Raw genomic sequence first — 14,769 nt, forward strand, 5'->3', positions numbered from 1 at the left:
TTTCTAAACAGGATGGGGAATTTTCCAGCGACAGAGCGGGGAAATTTTTAAAAAGAGATACAAATCTAATAGGTTGTCTTTTTTTATTTTTAAAGGAAGTCTGAAAGTTTTGATGAAGTGCTATTTGACCTCTTAAGACCGAGCTTATATTTGAGCTAACCCTCTAAACAAGTAGTAACAGGGCCCCAGTTAAGCAGAATTAACTATCGTGGTAATATAACCCAAAATGCGGACATTAGGTTAATAAAAGAGTAAGCTAAATGGGATGCTTTGGGTTGACCTTAAGTATCATCATAACTGTTTATATACCCGGTATATTTTATTTGATTAAAACTTCCTTATCACACACACCAAGGGTCTTTGGTTACACTTTGCCTTAAAGCAAATATCTATTTTGTACAACCTGTTGGAGACTGTCAGACTCTGAGTCAGACTTTCCAACAAGTTTGTAGGAAAGTGCAAAGAAGATAGAACTTTTTTTTGTTTTTTTTGCACCTCACACAATAGCTGCACATTCATTTTATTCATCGAGTGGCAAAAATGTGGTGGAATACCGGTAAAGTTAAAATTCCATTAGCTTTCACAGACCTAGGTGTGTAAAATTTGCCCCTAAATTTGCCCCTAATGCTGAGTGTCAAGCAGGGAGGCATTGAGTCCCATTTTTAGGGTCTTTGGTATGACAATAAATATACACATCTTGCAAATTTCAGCTGAAATTTCTTTCACTGGTAATTCCTTTTTATTAATTTTTTTAAATACTTTTTGTGTTATGTGTGTTGTATCTGTTTGTAAGACTGTCCTACTTCTCACACCAAACACCTTATTGAGCTGATACTGGAAGCTAGCAGATGCCAAAACAACTCTGCAATCTTTCTTAAATGGTGATTTTTATTTTTTTATAAAACATAAAATTAACTAGTATTCGATATTTTTTTTTATTTAAATAGCTGTTCTCTTGCACTCCACCCTGCATGTGGTGATCTCATGGTCATACACAGACATAAACTTGTGTTCTTTGTCATTATTTTGTATATGAAATATGACAGCAGTCTTTTGGATTAACTTTTGTTCATGATTTCCATGGAATGGTTTACATAACCTTTAATCTCTCTTCTCTTAATGTTACCTTTGGGACTGATGGTACATTCATATCCTCTGGGAAGAAGATAAATGAAGCTGGGGGGGGGGGTCCTGTAACATTCTATACAATTTCAAAAGCTTTTCATGTTACTGGACAAAGCAGTTTATTTTTTATTTTTTTGTATACAAACTGTTGACACATAAAAATCCACCACATAGCAAAATACAATTTGTGGCTTTTCGATCACACTATTCACATTTTCCCTTTAAAAACAATGATTTAACTTATAAATATTTCAAAAGAATAAGTTTTATCATGAAAATGTTAAAACCCCAGCCTATTCTATATTGCAAAAAGAAGAATTAAAAGTGAGAAGATTACAGGTTGAAGGCACGCACATGTCTAAAAACCTGGGATTAGAATTAACATTTATTCACAGGTAGACAAAAACTCAGTGACCAGCACTTTAAATTTCATCAATATTGCCATTTTTCCAAAGGCACTCAAGATACAGCTTAAAAACACTAGAACTCAGCTGTTTTTAATGCCGTACCACGTACATTTCAGTGCATAAAACAAAGTTCCTTCCAAACCTTTTAACAATCAATGAATTACTGCATATTGCAACACTAGTGATGCTGAAACCTTACAATGAATTACATTAAGTCTTTCTAAAGCACAATATGAATGAACCCTCAACTAAATTTATAATACATTGACCAGCAAGATAAAAAAATCTCAGGTTTTCTCAACAGTTTTATATGTCCTACAGGGCTTTAGATTATTCCTGTTTGCAAAAATGTAGTTTATAGACAAGGGTCTTTTACATAATAGTAGTGTACAGGTTAAAAACATGTTTTGAGCAGCTTAAAAGAAAGTTAAGCTGCTTAACACTTGTGCTATCGTAGGCACTTTAACATTGGGAGTTGGGTCATCTAGACCCACTAGACAGTGCGCTGAACCTTTTTTCTTCAATGATTTGTGATCTTCACTAGTGTCCATGGATTACATGAAATCCTCTCCACCTTTGTCATGGTAGGGAGAACACGTCAATGTAAGGGTGGGGTCATAGGATCGCACAAGGGTTAATATTTAAATATTAAGCAAAAGAAATGTTACAAAGACATGTCTCCGCTGAGGTAAGTGTTAGTAAACGACGTACAGAACATTTGATTTGTGCTTACGTAAATTATTTGTGCTTGCACATGGCTTGCTTGCAGTATGTAAGCATGGGACTACTATATTTTTTTCCTTTTGGACCCTTTGATGTTCCTATTTTTTTGTTGTTAATTTGATTATGCTGCACAAGAAAGGAAACTTTCCTCCCTCTGTAGTTTCAGGTTCTGTCTGAGGGGAGTTGTAGTAGCTTTGGTCTCAGCAAACAGCCTCAAGAGTTTTTCTGAAAAAAAAAGGTAAAAAAGCAAACATTGTAAGTCAAAGTTTGCAAGTGTTGCAGTTCATACTTTTATTTACAGATAAAAAGCAAAAACAAGTTACCATAAAAGTGATTGTTTGTAGAAAAGTGTATTTCATATTGTAAGTGAAAAAAGAAAAATCACATACAAACATTTTTGAATAGATTTGCCCAAAATGTGCAGTTATCCCCCCAACAACCATGCAGCCTTTCTATACCCACAAATTGCGACTTCTTTTGACAGTTCCTACATTTATTTCAAGTTTAAAATTTACAACTTGAGCACAAGTTTTCAAGCATTAAGCCTTTACTCTCTGACCTCAGTCTAACAGAATCAATCTCTTTGTACTGCTGCTCTGCAAACATGTTTTTAAAATGTTGACTTGGCTTTCTGAGCAAGATAAGCAGAGATTATTTTTTGTCTGAGGTCCAAATTGTATAACCTTTTACCTCAGTGATAACTCTTTCAATTAGGTATTGCAAAAAACTAAGCTCTTATTTAGTTTGCTGTTGTTTTTTACATTATTCTCTCTTTAACTTTTGTCAAGAATTGGAGCCAAGTTAACCCTATATAAACATTTGTATCATCTTCAAAACAAACATTTCTGAAACCTCAGTCTCATGATCATGTATATAATTTGGACCATGTTTTCTGCCCTTATGTGCATCATCATTCCACTAGGGGCAGTAGAACGGCTTTTCCTGCTCATTTCAAAATGGCGGCTTCCATTAAACCTAAAAAACACTTTTAATGGGAAAGGTTTAGCTAATGTTCTAAACTTAATGGTGAGAATAACTCATCTATTGTGCATTTTTGACAGGGCTACTTGCTTTATTGAAAGAATGCATGTTAAAAAATGTGTGGATGCAATTTTAGACGGTGGGTAAATAAGGTGCTTTTTTTCCTGAACACCCATGACACTATTTTTGCATCTGAAACTCACACTGTTGTGAGCAAAAACTTATCAAACCACCCACATGTATCATAACTTATACTATCTATAGTGCAAAAAACTTGATTCTTTTTTGTAGATTTCATCTTCATTTCAAAAAGTTGACTTTTCTGTCATTTTTTCCATGTAAGTGGGCTTTACGGGGTTATAGACTAGTAGCCAAAGAATACCTCGATGGTTGTATGAATCCAGTTGAGCATCTCATCCACATTGGTGTAGACACCAGGCTTGTTTGCCCGTGCACAGCCGATCCCCCAACTCACCACTCCTACAAGGGTCCACTGATGGGGCAAGAAGTACACTAAAGGGCCTCCGCTATCCCCCTAAAGTACAAAGCACAACAAGAGCTGAAGCCAAAAGTATTCACAAACTCACAATGTGGCTAGTAGATTATGAAACATAATTGGACATGGATTTAGTGGTTTATTACCTTACAAGCATCCACTTTCCCTTCCGTGTAACCTGCGCATATCATTCTTCGCGTTAAAAAACTCCCATAAAGCGATGAACTTGAGCATGTTGTCCAATCTATTAGTGGAACGTCAGCCTCCTGAAGGGTAGAAGAAACTGTACCTGTAGGCAGAATAGTGTTAGTTGAAATTAAATGCCACCTCAAAAATTAGGGATATATTATATTTTCAAGTTTTACATATTACAGTAAGCAAAATGTTTTCTCACCCTCTTCTTCCCGGTATCCCCAGCCTGTCACAGCTAAGGGGGATTGGTTAGCAAGCCCCAGGTCTTTTGGAGGTAGACAAACTGGCTTCTGGTAATCTGTAAAACAAGCATTTAAAACAATGAAAGAAAAGCTCTAATCCAAAGGTCGGAAATTTATTTTTCCTCAAAATTATAACACTTTAGTGTGTAAGTAAAGCAATTAATTCATTTTTATATGAAACATACAATTTTTGATTCATCATGGAGAAAGCTCAGTTAAAAATATAACCACAAGAGAACAGTAGTGGGAAACAGACTGATCAGATGACTTTATTCTGATCATAAATTGAATTCACATCCCGCAGATCAGATCTGTTTCCTAACATGCTATCTGCATTAGTATAATGTCTTACCTCTCACTGTTATCGGGCTGCTGAGCCTAATCAATGCTATATCGAAGTCTTGTTTTTCTGGTCTGTAGTCATTATTAACCAGGATTTTGTCCACATAGGAAGCTCCAGCTGTAGTCATGCCTGAGTGCCCCGACATCACAGTCCACCGACTTATGACCTTGTTATTCCTGCAATGCCAAAAGGGAGAGAGCCATGAGGGATGCAGAAGTATAAAAGTATAAGATGACAAAGCAGAATTCTAAAGAAATGTTGCAAAAAGAATCACTACAAAGTACAGGTACTGACCCATTAAAGCAGTGAGCGGCGGTGACGACCCAGCGTGGCGACACCAGAGAGCCTCCGCATGTATGTTGACCATTATTCTGCAGACTGACTTGCCAAGGATAGTCTTTAATGTCAGTCTCATTACCTCCAATAATACGAGGAAATGGTTCCCTCTTGGACATTCCACAGTCTAATTGAGAAAAAGTAATTTATGTTTATTTATAGATTATTTTTTTGTATAATTTTTTAAACTTCTTTTTTTCCAAGTCAATAATGCTTATTATTAAGCTCAAAGTTCTTAATCCACCAAACAATGTATATTTAGCTTGAAAAGACCTGTCCGTATAAAATTAGATAGATATTCCCCATCTTCCATCAAATACCTGTGGCCTCTCTCATTGATCAATGTTGGTGAACACTGTAATGCGTTATTTTTAAACCAACTCACCTGAGCAGGTCAAAGATACCACTGATCCAGATCGGCACACTGAGCTGCAGGTTGGGAAACAATATGAGACTCACATAAAATGGGCCAAATGCACAGCTAAAAAAACACATTTTGAGTGATCAGCTTATGACCTTACATACAGTAAACCCTGATGAACTGTTGTTTCTCTTCTGTTCTGTTTTGACCTTGACTCAGTAAAGTAAACCTAGCAGTCACCTGCTAGATTCACTTTCACAGTGGTGACTTACACTGGGAACCAAAACAAGCAAGTTTTTGTCTTTTAGGAACAGAAACTGAGAGAATGCACAAAGTGCACAAATGATCAGTGAGGGGAACTTCAAAAGTGAGCAACAAGCAGCTTATGAGGGAATTTTCTGAGAAACCAAAACAAAGCAGAATGAAAAATTCTTTGAATTTGTAGGGCATAATTAAGTGTTTTTAGCCTTAAACAGCATCGCATTTTTATTCTCTAGATATCCCTGATACTGACAACAATGTGTAGCAGTGTTTTCAAGATTTTAAGGCAGGTCTAAGTTAAGACTGTCACCTACCTTATTAATGTTAAAAATAGGTCATCACAGGACAGTCAAGCAAAATGGATTCCACAAAGAAATTGAAAACATGACCTATAGTCATAATGCAAAAATAAATGTAATGTGCTGTATTAATTTCAACAAGCATGAGCTGACAGAAAACTATCAGTTTTAGAAAAAATGCTATAGATTTTGAAAAGGCACAGTTATGTTGACAGTTATTTTCCTGACTCCTCCCTCTGTCTCAGTTTAAGTCTCGGTTTGACAGCCTTTTACCCTTCTAATGCAGCTGAGGTTAACAGGAACATCTGTAACAGCTTTTACTCGCTTTTGTTTCTGTCGCCCATGCAGGACTAACAGAACCAGCTGCAATTTGTAATGTGCACCGTGAAAATGAAACAAGCACACATTAATGGTGTTGCTAAAGGATTTGACATGCTGGTATAGCTTGAAACAGAAAGTTCCCTTTGTTTCGACTTAGGGTCAAACTATCTGACAATTTTAAATATGTTTCACTAATATCACATCTTAAACAGAATATTGTGTAGTTCTTTTTATAATCAGCGAAGCAGGACTTCACAATCATGATGTTAGAAGTGTTGATAGTTTACCTTGAACTGGTTGCCTGATGTATCGGAGTGGAAGAACGTACAGGCCTGATAGAGGAGAATTTCCCACTTTTCAGGGATGAGGTTAGACTTGTTACTTGGATATAAGTGCTTGTAGGATTCCTATTGGAGCAGAGTTTACACAATGTTAGGCTTGATTTAACAAAAAGGACATAAATAAACATTAAAACAAATCGGGACGTTTTGGTTTGCAGGTTTCACCCTGACCTTGTGTATCCCAGTTGTTCACAAGCTGTCTCAGTGTGCTGCTGGGTCCATTCGTTGCTGCACACACTGCTCCACCCTGAGCTCTCACTATACACTTGGAGGATGTTTTGACTTGAAGCCAGACGCACTGGATAAATGAATAAATATATATTAGGAACCACGTTTGAGACTTTGCTTTTATGAGGACATTGCTGGTGTTTGCTTTATTTGTTTATTTTATTTACCCGGGAATGTGGTGTTGACTGCAAAATTTAAGACACAATCTTTTTCATCCTCTCCATCAGAGCAGTCATTTTGTTTGTTACATGCTTTTTCTATTGGAATAAACTTGACTGAGCTACTGCAGAAGAAGTACTTGCTTTTTATTAGCTTCCAAACTGGAGAGAAAAAAGAATTAAACATTGGAGAGGGTGACACATTATAAATATGTATATATGAATTATTTCAACTGTTCTTTGTAAAATGTTTCATATAGTTAACAGAAATATCATGGAAATAACTCTTCAAAATCCCACAGTGACATCCATTTCTTTAAAAGAGTTAATGAAATTCAGGCATCGTTACTTACCAAAATATCCTGTAACACACAATATCACCAAGATCACCACAACTAATATAATAGTCAGCAATAATTTCTTCCTCTTTAATGCTTTCTCTTTACAAGTTGCTAGAGGCTTCATGGAAATTGTCTTGTTGCCTGGGTATTGACAAAAAACAAGAAATGCACAAAATAAATGGCGCGTAAAAACAGAAAAAGATCAAAAACAAGTTTTCTTTGAAAATATATCATACAAAATCTAAGATTATAAAAGTTTAAGGAAATACCTCCTCCCCTTGAATTCAAGGGCACAGAGCTTTCTTCAAATCGGGAGTTTGAAATCTAAGGACAGAAAACAGAAACAAAAAATTAGATAACAGTCCTGCAATGTGAACAAATCTTTTTTTGGGGGCGAAAAACAGATTTCTTTTAATAAATGCGAGTGTCGAGAAAGAGAACTCAGTTTGTCTGCAAGTGTTTTTATCATCTGTAGATAGGTGTGTAATGATTAATCAAATATCTAATTAATAGATTTATCCAACCAAATTGATAAGAGGCAAGTTGTTAATCAAATCGAGTCAACTTATACCACTAAAATATATTTTCATAATGAGATAAATTGGTTATACTCGATGTTGGGAAATACCATTTGGATTGAGGTACAGTAGGTTTGTTTTACTATAACGTAAAAACAACCAAGTGCCATCACTGCCAACACTCAAGTGATGACCATCATTGCCATCATCATTGCCATCATTCCAGTCCAGTATGTGGACACATTTTGAATTTTTCAAAGACATGTGACCATAGAGTGTGGTAGAATGTTCCAATAATGTTCTGTTTGGATTATTTTGATGTGGAAAAATAACAATGAGCTGAACTTTAGGCTAAAGATGTCCTGGATCAATTTTAAGTCACTGAATGGGATTGTTAAAAACGAACCAATCGAATAGTTAACGATTATGATATGAATCGAATGTATGTTAAAATGAATCATTACACCCCTATTCCGCAGCTTCTTTACATGCTACAGTTTCTGTTTTTCCACACAAGTGAACATGGGCATGTGAATTAATGACAAATTTGTTCTAAAACAAGCCTGACAACAACAGAAAATACCTCTTGATAAAGGGGGAAAAACAGTTTTGAATACTCATTGAGAAAACTTTTCCAGGTTTTTGTTCAATTTAAACAAAGAATTTTGCCTCTTTGTAAATTAATCCTAAATACATCTTTATAGATCCCACACTAGGTTTTTGTAGTCCTATTAAAGAAAATAGAGCAATATGTATCTTTTAAAAAACAGGTTTGCTTCATTATATGAGGAAACATGAGTTCCAGTCAAACAAACAAGCCGTGCAGGACTGCAGCCCTCAATGCCCACTTGTGATCTAGGTTCTGCGTTTTATTCATCTATGACATAAGCTTACCCAACTATTTCAAGATCACCCCGGAGCCAAAATACTGACAATTTACGGACATATTTGCTTCTGCACATGTAAATATATCATTGATCGTATATCTTCTAACTGAAGTGTCTATGTCACACAAGTCGTGTTATAAATAAATATAAAAATGTGGCCTTTTATTCAGTTATCAATATATTAAATTAGAAATTTTTAACTTTTGTAAACTACCACTTATTTTTGTTTTAAAAAGGAGTTTCCTGCTTTTTGTCTTTAAAAGATTCAGATGTAAACAAAAACAAAATCTTTAAAAAGGCAGCATAGGTGAGAGATCTACACAGGCTTTGTCTTTACAGAAAAAAGGACATGCCCATTAATTCATGCATCCATCTGCTTTATGCTTTTTTTAATGTCTTGTTGCATATTGTAGCGCAAAATAAAATCTGATCAACTAAATATGATACATTTTGATTAATACTTTTCAGAATAATAAATAATAAACTCAAGACTTTAGTCAAGAAGGAAAATCATTGGCTAAGAATAATAATGAAATGATAAAATAAAATAATGTTTTATTTATAACAACTGCTTTTAGGCAGACTGATTTAACTTTAAGTCAAATTTATTAAACAAGCAGGTGTTCATAGTGCAGCACGCAGACTGTTCACTTCCATTTTTGGCATAATGGCATTCTCTCACAAAACAAACAAAAAAGAAGAAACCATTTACAAGAAACACTTGACCTTTAAAAACATTTAACTATTATGGCCTGCAATTGTTATAGTTATTTTCACCACTGCTTTTTCTATGACTTATCACCGGTGAGAAATCTGATAAGAACGTAAAAGCAAGTGGTCATGGATTCTATCTAAAGTGGAAAAAAAACAGAGTCCCTTGGTTAGTTGACATGTTAGGAGCTGATTGTTATCATGAAGGGCTGCACTTACAAAGCAGACTGATGGTTTTACCAAATTAGAATGATGTTACAACTTCAGCTCAGAAGCTGAGACCCACGCACTTTCAGAGCTTTCAAATAAATTAAAAAAATGCACTGGTAATCGAGGAATAATCATTAAAAAAAATAGAGATATCACTGGATACCAGTAATTTCTGTATTTCATTTGTGGAAAATTGTCAATGACAAACAGTTTGCCTTATATAAACCTACTTGGTTTCTTGTTTTTTTTTGTTTTATATCTGTAAATAATTGCTTAAATAAGTGAACATTTAATTAGATTCTCTTTTTTTGTCATGTCAACATTATTATCCTGACACAAATGTTGACATTTTAAAATCGTACAACAGTAACCTAGTTATTTTCAAAGTATGTGTAGTCAAATTTGATTGATCTACTCATTTTAATTGTATAAGTTCTGTACTTTAGCTTCCGTGAAAATTGACTTTTTTAATATATGAGAAATAGCTACAGGTAAAAGAGAACTTTTGACTGCCAACGCCTCTAGCCCCACTTTTCTATCCTCACAACTCACCACAGACAGTTTGAAACCCAAATATGTCTCTAAACACCAAAAAAATGATAAATTGGGAATTTCCAGACTTGCAATAAAACAAAACAATCAAGTAGAAAAACATGTCTTTGATCAAACCTGAATTACAGAGGCTTGAACACAGAAACCACATACTGGCAGAATGTTGTTAGACTGGTTTAATATTTTCCATGGTGAGCAGCTTACTGCTAAAGTGTAGCATTACAAACATTTTCCCTGCGTTGCCTTTTTGCAAGAAATTGTTCTCTCAATTTTTGTTTACAGACTGAAAAAAACTTTGTTTTTTTACTAACAAAAATAGAATGATACTTCTTTTAAATGAGTCCTAGATGCATACTTGTGAATGCAACACTAGTTCGGAGACTAAAACTCCTTTTCAGTATTGTCAAATGTGAAATGGAATTGTCAGATAATAGTTTAATTTCAACAAATGTTATTGCGCAAAGCATTTGAGAGACACAATTGTTAACAGATGTTGAGCCCATTCATTCCCAGAGGAAAATGGGAAGCGGACACCAGTTGTTGTTGTTACCTGAAGGTAAATCCCTTGGTTTAGAGAGAAACAGGTTTAACTGAAGTGTCCACGTGACACTAGTCATGTTGTTGCTTATGTAAGGCTAGTTCAGGTGTTTCACATCTTGATCAACAAATGAAACCGACTCAGACTAGACTGTGGCCTTTTTGTCAGTAATTTAATGTATAATAACCAATTATTTTTTTAACGTTTTATGTCACGTTCAAATATCATCTATACTCTAACTTTTTATTGTTAATTCAGATAGTTTTTCTGAATCATGCCAAGCATGAACTCCATTTAGCACTGCTGGGATGTGTGATTTATATTAGGTACAATTGTATTTTGCTTAAAAATGATTATAGTTTTTGCTGCATCCAAAAAATAACTACATTATTTTACTCCCGACTTATATTTGAACAAAAGAGCCTTGGCAGAAAAACCTTTTGAAGGCAGCAGATATCTTGAAATTGACTTAACCATTTAATTTATTTTATGAGTTAGAGAGTCACAGAATGTTTCAAGTATTCAATCAGTCAACCTCGAGGAGACACAGAGCTACACAAGGATGAAAACGATAAGTCACACCAATCATTTAAACTGTTGTTTTGCCTTATACACCTTAACAGATCAAAAGTTCTGCCGGCAACCTCTGCTTCTAAGTCTAGGAAAGAGGACTAAAATGTTCTAATATGCTCCTTTCTGCTAACAAAAGAAAAACTTTTCATGGTTTCCCATCTTTGTCTAGCTGTTACTTTTAAGATTACCGGTACACATTGGACAGCAACCACACTCAGTTTTGCCCAATAGCTTCTGAGAGGCCTTATTACCCCCAACCCTAATTCAGACCTGTAACTATGAAAGTTCAAGAGCTTTGAAGTCTTGACACTGACAATTTCTTACATTAAAAGGAGAATAAAAGGTTCTTTTACATTTCTCTTTATCAGCTTGTTAAAAGAAAAAAGAAAAAAGAAGAAGGAAGAGACTCACAGAACAAAAAAAAAAAAAAAAACCTTTTTTATCATGCAACTGATCGGAGAACTATGCGTCTATTGTGTATATTCCTCAGACTGTCTCCAAATGGAACGGCAAACAAACAGAATACTGTTTTTTTGACTTTGATGTCAGCCACATTATGTCACAAGCTTGTTATTTTGAGATATTCAAATGTCTTCCATGCAAATAAATGAACTGAAGTTCCTACTTTGTCCTGTGTTGTTTGGAAGTGGTACTTACCGGCATAATTTCCTTGCCCTTCTTAATTAGGATGAACCTCAGGTGTATTGCAGATCAAAGGATGTGGAGGTGAAACTCCACTGACACTGAAGATCCTGTTTGTCCTCTGCCCTTTCCTCCTTTCTGCTCCAACTGAACAATCCAGCGTAATCTTCCTTTCCTATTCTTTCAACAGCAATTTAACTAATCTCGTCTGAAGACTGCCCTAATTTGTCACACTTTAAAATCTGCAGAATACAGTCTGCTCTCTATCATTGTGTTCTGACAGAATGACGGTCAGAGCTAACATACTGGAAGCTGTTTTTGAATAGCCAAGCCCTTCTGTCAAAACCAAAACTCAAGTTCTGGCAACCTGACACCTAAACCCTCCTACCTGTTTGTCAAATCACTCTTTGTACATGCGTGTCATCCACTGTGTGTCGCTCACATTCTTCCGTCAGCTTTTACAAACTTTTGGTCACGTGTATTTTATGTTGCCCAGGTTTTCTTAATGTTGCTTCTTTTCTTTTCTTTTTAAAATCCTTTTTGAATCATTGCCTTATATAAAAAACGATAGTGTTTGACCGTATCAACAATAAAAAAAAAAGAAATTTAACTAATAAACGATCTGGCTCTTAGCTTTAGTTCCTAACTTTAAGCAAAATTAGGTCAAAACAATCCCAAATTGCCAACAGGACTTTAAACAGCATTACACACCCCATCGGTACGATTTACGAGCACAACATCCAAAGCAAGCTTATGGTGGATCAAAATATTAAACAAAAAAGTCTTGATGTGCGTGCAGCAGCATGTTATGAGGCCGAGACAGGACTTAAAATACCTGATTTGTTTTGACAGTTTGATGGAAGGTTGGTTGCTGTTCGTCAGTCGGTCATAAGACCATGACTCATGGAATATCATTAAACAAAACACATAAAAATTTGACATACTTAATGCCCTTTTGACAGCATCTGGACAGTCACATATATGAGCTAATTCTTAAGTATGGGTAAGGCATGACCTCATTTGAAAAGAAGATATTAAACAGTTCATTTTAAAAGAAACACATATATTAAATTTCATCCATTTTTATTTTACCATTTCTGTTCCTGTTTCTGTTTAGTGTAAGACAATCGTATCTGATTATCAGTGCATGTCACAGTTCATTTTCTCTCAGTCTTGTCCACTTTAAATAAGTGGGTTTTAGTTCTATTTGCTAATGTGGTCTGCATTTTTGTTCCAGGTGTGTCTGTGACTGAGACGTCTAGAACCGTTTTGGTTTTTAGGCATTATTTATTCCTATGTAGTTCAGTTCCTATGGTGCCCGTTTCTGTTGTCCTGGTTAAGACTCTGTTTCTGGTGTGTCATAGTTCATTTCTTTTCCTGGTCACAGAAATCTTCTTGATCTGTCCACTTGCATATCAATCATTTGCAACCCAACCCCGATGTTTTTATTTATTTATTTGCATTTTACATTATAGCAACAAGATTTAAAAAAACAATGTGTATTTTTATTACCAAATTTTTCTTTTCTTCAAAAAAACCACCTAGTTTGCATCCCCTTTTTATTGTTTGCACACATTATCAGCAATAGGAATACACCTTGGGTTCTTACACACAGACAAGACACAGATTTTGAGTAAAACGATTCAATGGGAAAATACTTTGGTGCTACAGTATATCAGTCAGTTTGAAACAAACAAAGCAACATCAGTGTAATTATTTTACTAAAATACCAACAGATTCTTTTTCTTACCTGGAAAGTAGTATGTTGAGCAACTGAAGTACAACTGATGGAAAAATCCAAGTGCGTGAGACTCTACGTGTTTTGAATTGAAATGATGTGAACCAATATTTATTGCTTCAGTAGGAACCACCCTTCTGAGTTTTGTCATCCCTCCTCTTTACCTCTTCAATTCCACCTGACACACCGATTTGCAACAAAACCTCTGCTTCAAAGTTGTCTTGGAACCTCCCCCAGGTCTTTAAACTATCCTTTATGTGCTTATGTGTGTTCTGTTAAACTTGATAAGTTAAACTAAAAGAGTAAAGTGCTGTGTAAAAATAAGTAAATATTTAACATATTTCTATCCCTTAACTGGTCTGTGTTGCAATATTTACCCTGTTTTACACAGTTGTCCTATAAATAGAATAAGCAGTTTTTTGCTGTTCATTTTTCAACAATAATTTGAAAGGAAATCATCAGAAGGACTTAACAAAAATTTAATGCCAGAATCTAATATTTTTTTCAAAATAAATTTATTCAAAGACATGAGTGTAATAATTTATTAAATGCATTTCTGAAGATTAGGTTGTTGTACAGCCACTGCAAACAATAGGACTAACTCGATATTTTCTGGAAAGGTTTAATACTCCAGACCCCTCACGAAGCTGGTAAAATAGTTTTTATTATTATTTATAATTAGGAAAGGATCCCCTATGATCAGGCTTTATTCAATTAAAGAAGGATGTAAAGATGATATTTGTGAAGATGACTGAAAAACCCAACACAAATCCAGTTATAGATATCTCATGAGATTAGCCTTAGGGTCTGTTCTTTGACACTCTCTTGTATCACTCGGGAAATGGTTTATTATAAACACAGTATGAGGAAATTGTCATGAAGACTGCTCAGAAATGTAAAGTATACATGTTTGTTACACAACCCATACTGACTGTATCTGTAGCTGACTCATGGCAGGGTGTTAAATGACAGCAGAGAAAGGGGCCTTCTAGGTAAACTGTTATTGTCCGTGTTACTGTAAGTAGGATCGGAGACGCTTTCTACTAAGTAGTAACAACTTGATATGCTTTACAGGAAATTTGCTGAGATGTTATCTAGCACCCTTAAAGATGTTTTCCTGTTATTAATATAATTACTTGAGTTTACTGGTCATGATGGCAATTCAGTAATATGAAGGGCGTAAGTGTATATTTCCATGAAAGTTAGAACATTTAGGAATTGTGGATCATTTCTTTGTTGTAATAA

At 35.0% G+C, this 14,769-nt stretch overlaps 1 protein-coding gene across 2 annotated transcripts; it reads right to left on the minus strand.

Annotated features, from left to right (window-relative positions):
• Positions 1-1,219: 1,219 nt before the first annotated feature.
• Positions 1,220-13,607, minus strand: tmprss4a (transmembrane serine protease 4a). 2 transcript variants are annotated; one of them, XM_078929658.1, is made up of 13 exons: positions 13,537-13,607; positions 7,425-7,479; positions 7,168-7,296; positions 6,824-6,976; positions 6,600-6,726; positions 6,375-6,494; positions 5,231-5,274; positions 4,804-4,972; positions 4,519-4,685; positions 4,127-4,222; positions 3,879-4,021; positions 3,619-3,771; positions 1,220-2,480 (listed from the first exon to the last, which is right to left on the minus strand). In XM_078929658.1, the coding sequence occupies exons 3-13, from the start codon at positions 7,277-7,279 to the stop codon at positions 2,469-2,471; spliced, it is 1,296 nt and encodes a 431-aa protein (XP_078785784.1). In that variant the 5' UTR covers positions 7,280-7,296; positions 7,425-7,479; positions 13,537-13,607; the 3' UTR covers positions 1,220-2,468. The 2 variants fall into 2 exon arrangements, with proteins under 2 accessions (XP_078785784.1, XP_011480864.1); XM_011482562.4 differs by lacking the exon at positions 13,537-13,607 and adding an exon at positions 11,802-12,217.
• Between the last annotated feature and the right edge of the window lie 1,162 nt (positions 13,608-14,769).

Source organism: Oryzias latipes, chromosome 13, assembly GCF_053564925.1.
Source record: "Oryzias latipes strain Hd-rR chromosome 13, Olatipes_Hd-rR_3.1".
Classification (NCBI taxonomy): Eukaryota; Metazoa; Chordata; class Actinopteri; order Beloniformes; family Adrianichthyidae; genus Oryzias; species Oryzias latipes.

Coding starts and splice junctions, on each gene's coding strand:
- tmprss4a (XM_011482562.4), bottom strand. Junction 7,297..7,424: donor CTTGAATTCAAGGGGAGGAG/GTATTTCCTTAA, acceptor GTCAATACCCAG/GCAACAAGACAATTTCCATG. Junction 6,727..6,823: donor AGTCAACACCACATTCCCGG/GTAAATAAAATA, acceptor TCATTTATCCAG/TGCGTCTGGCTTCAAGTCAA.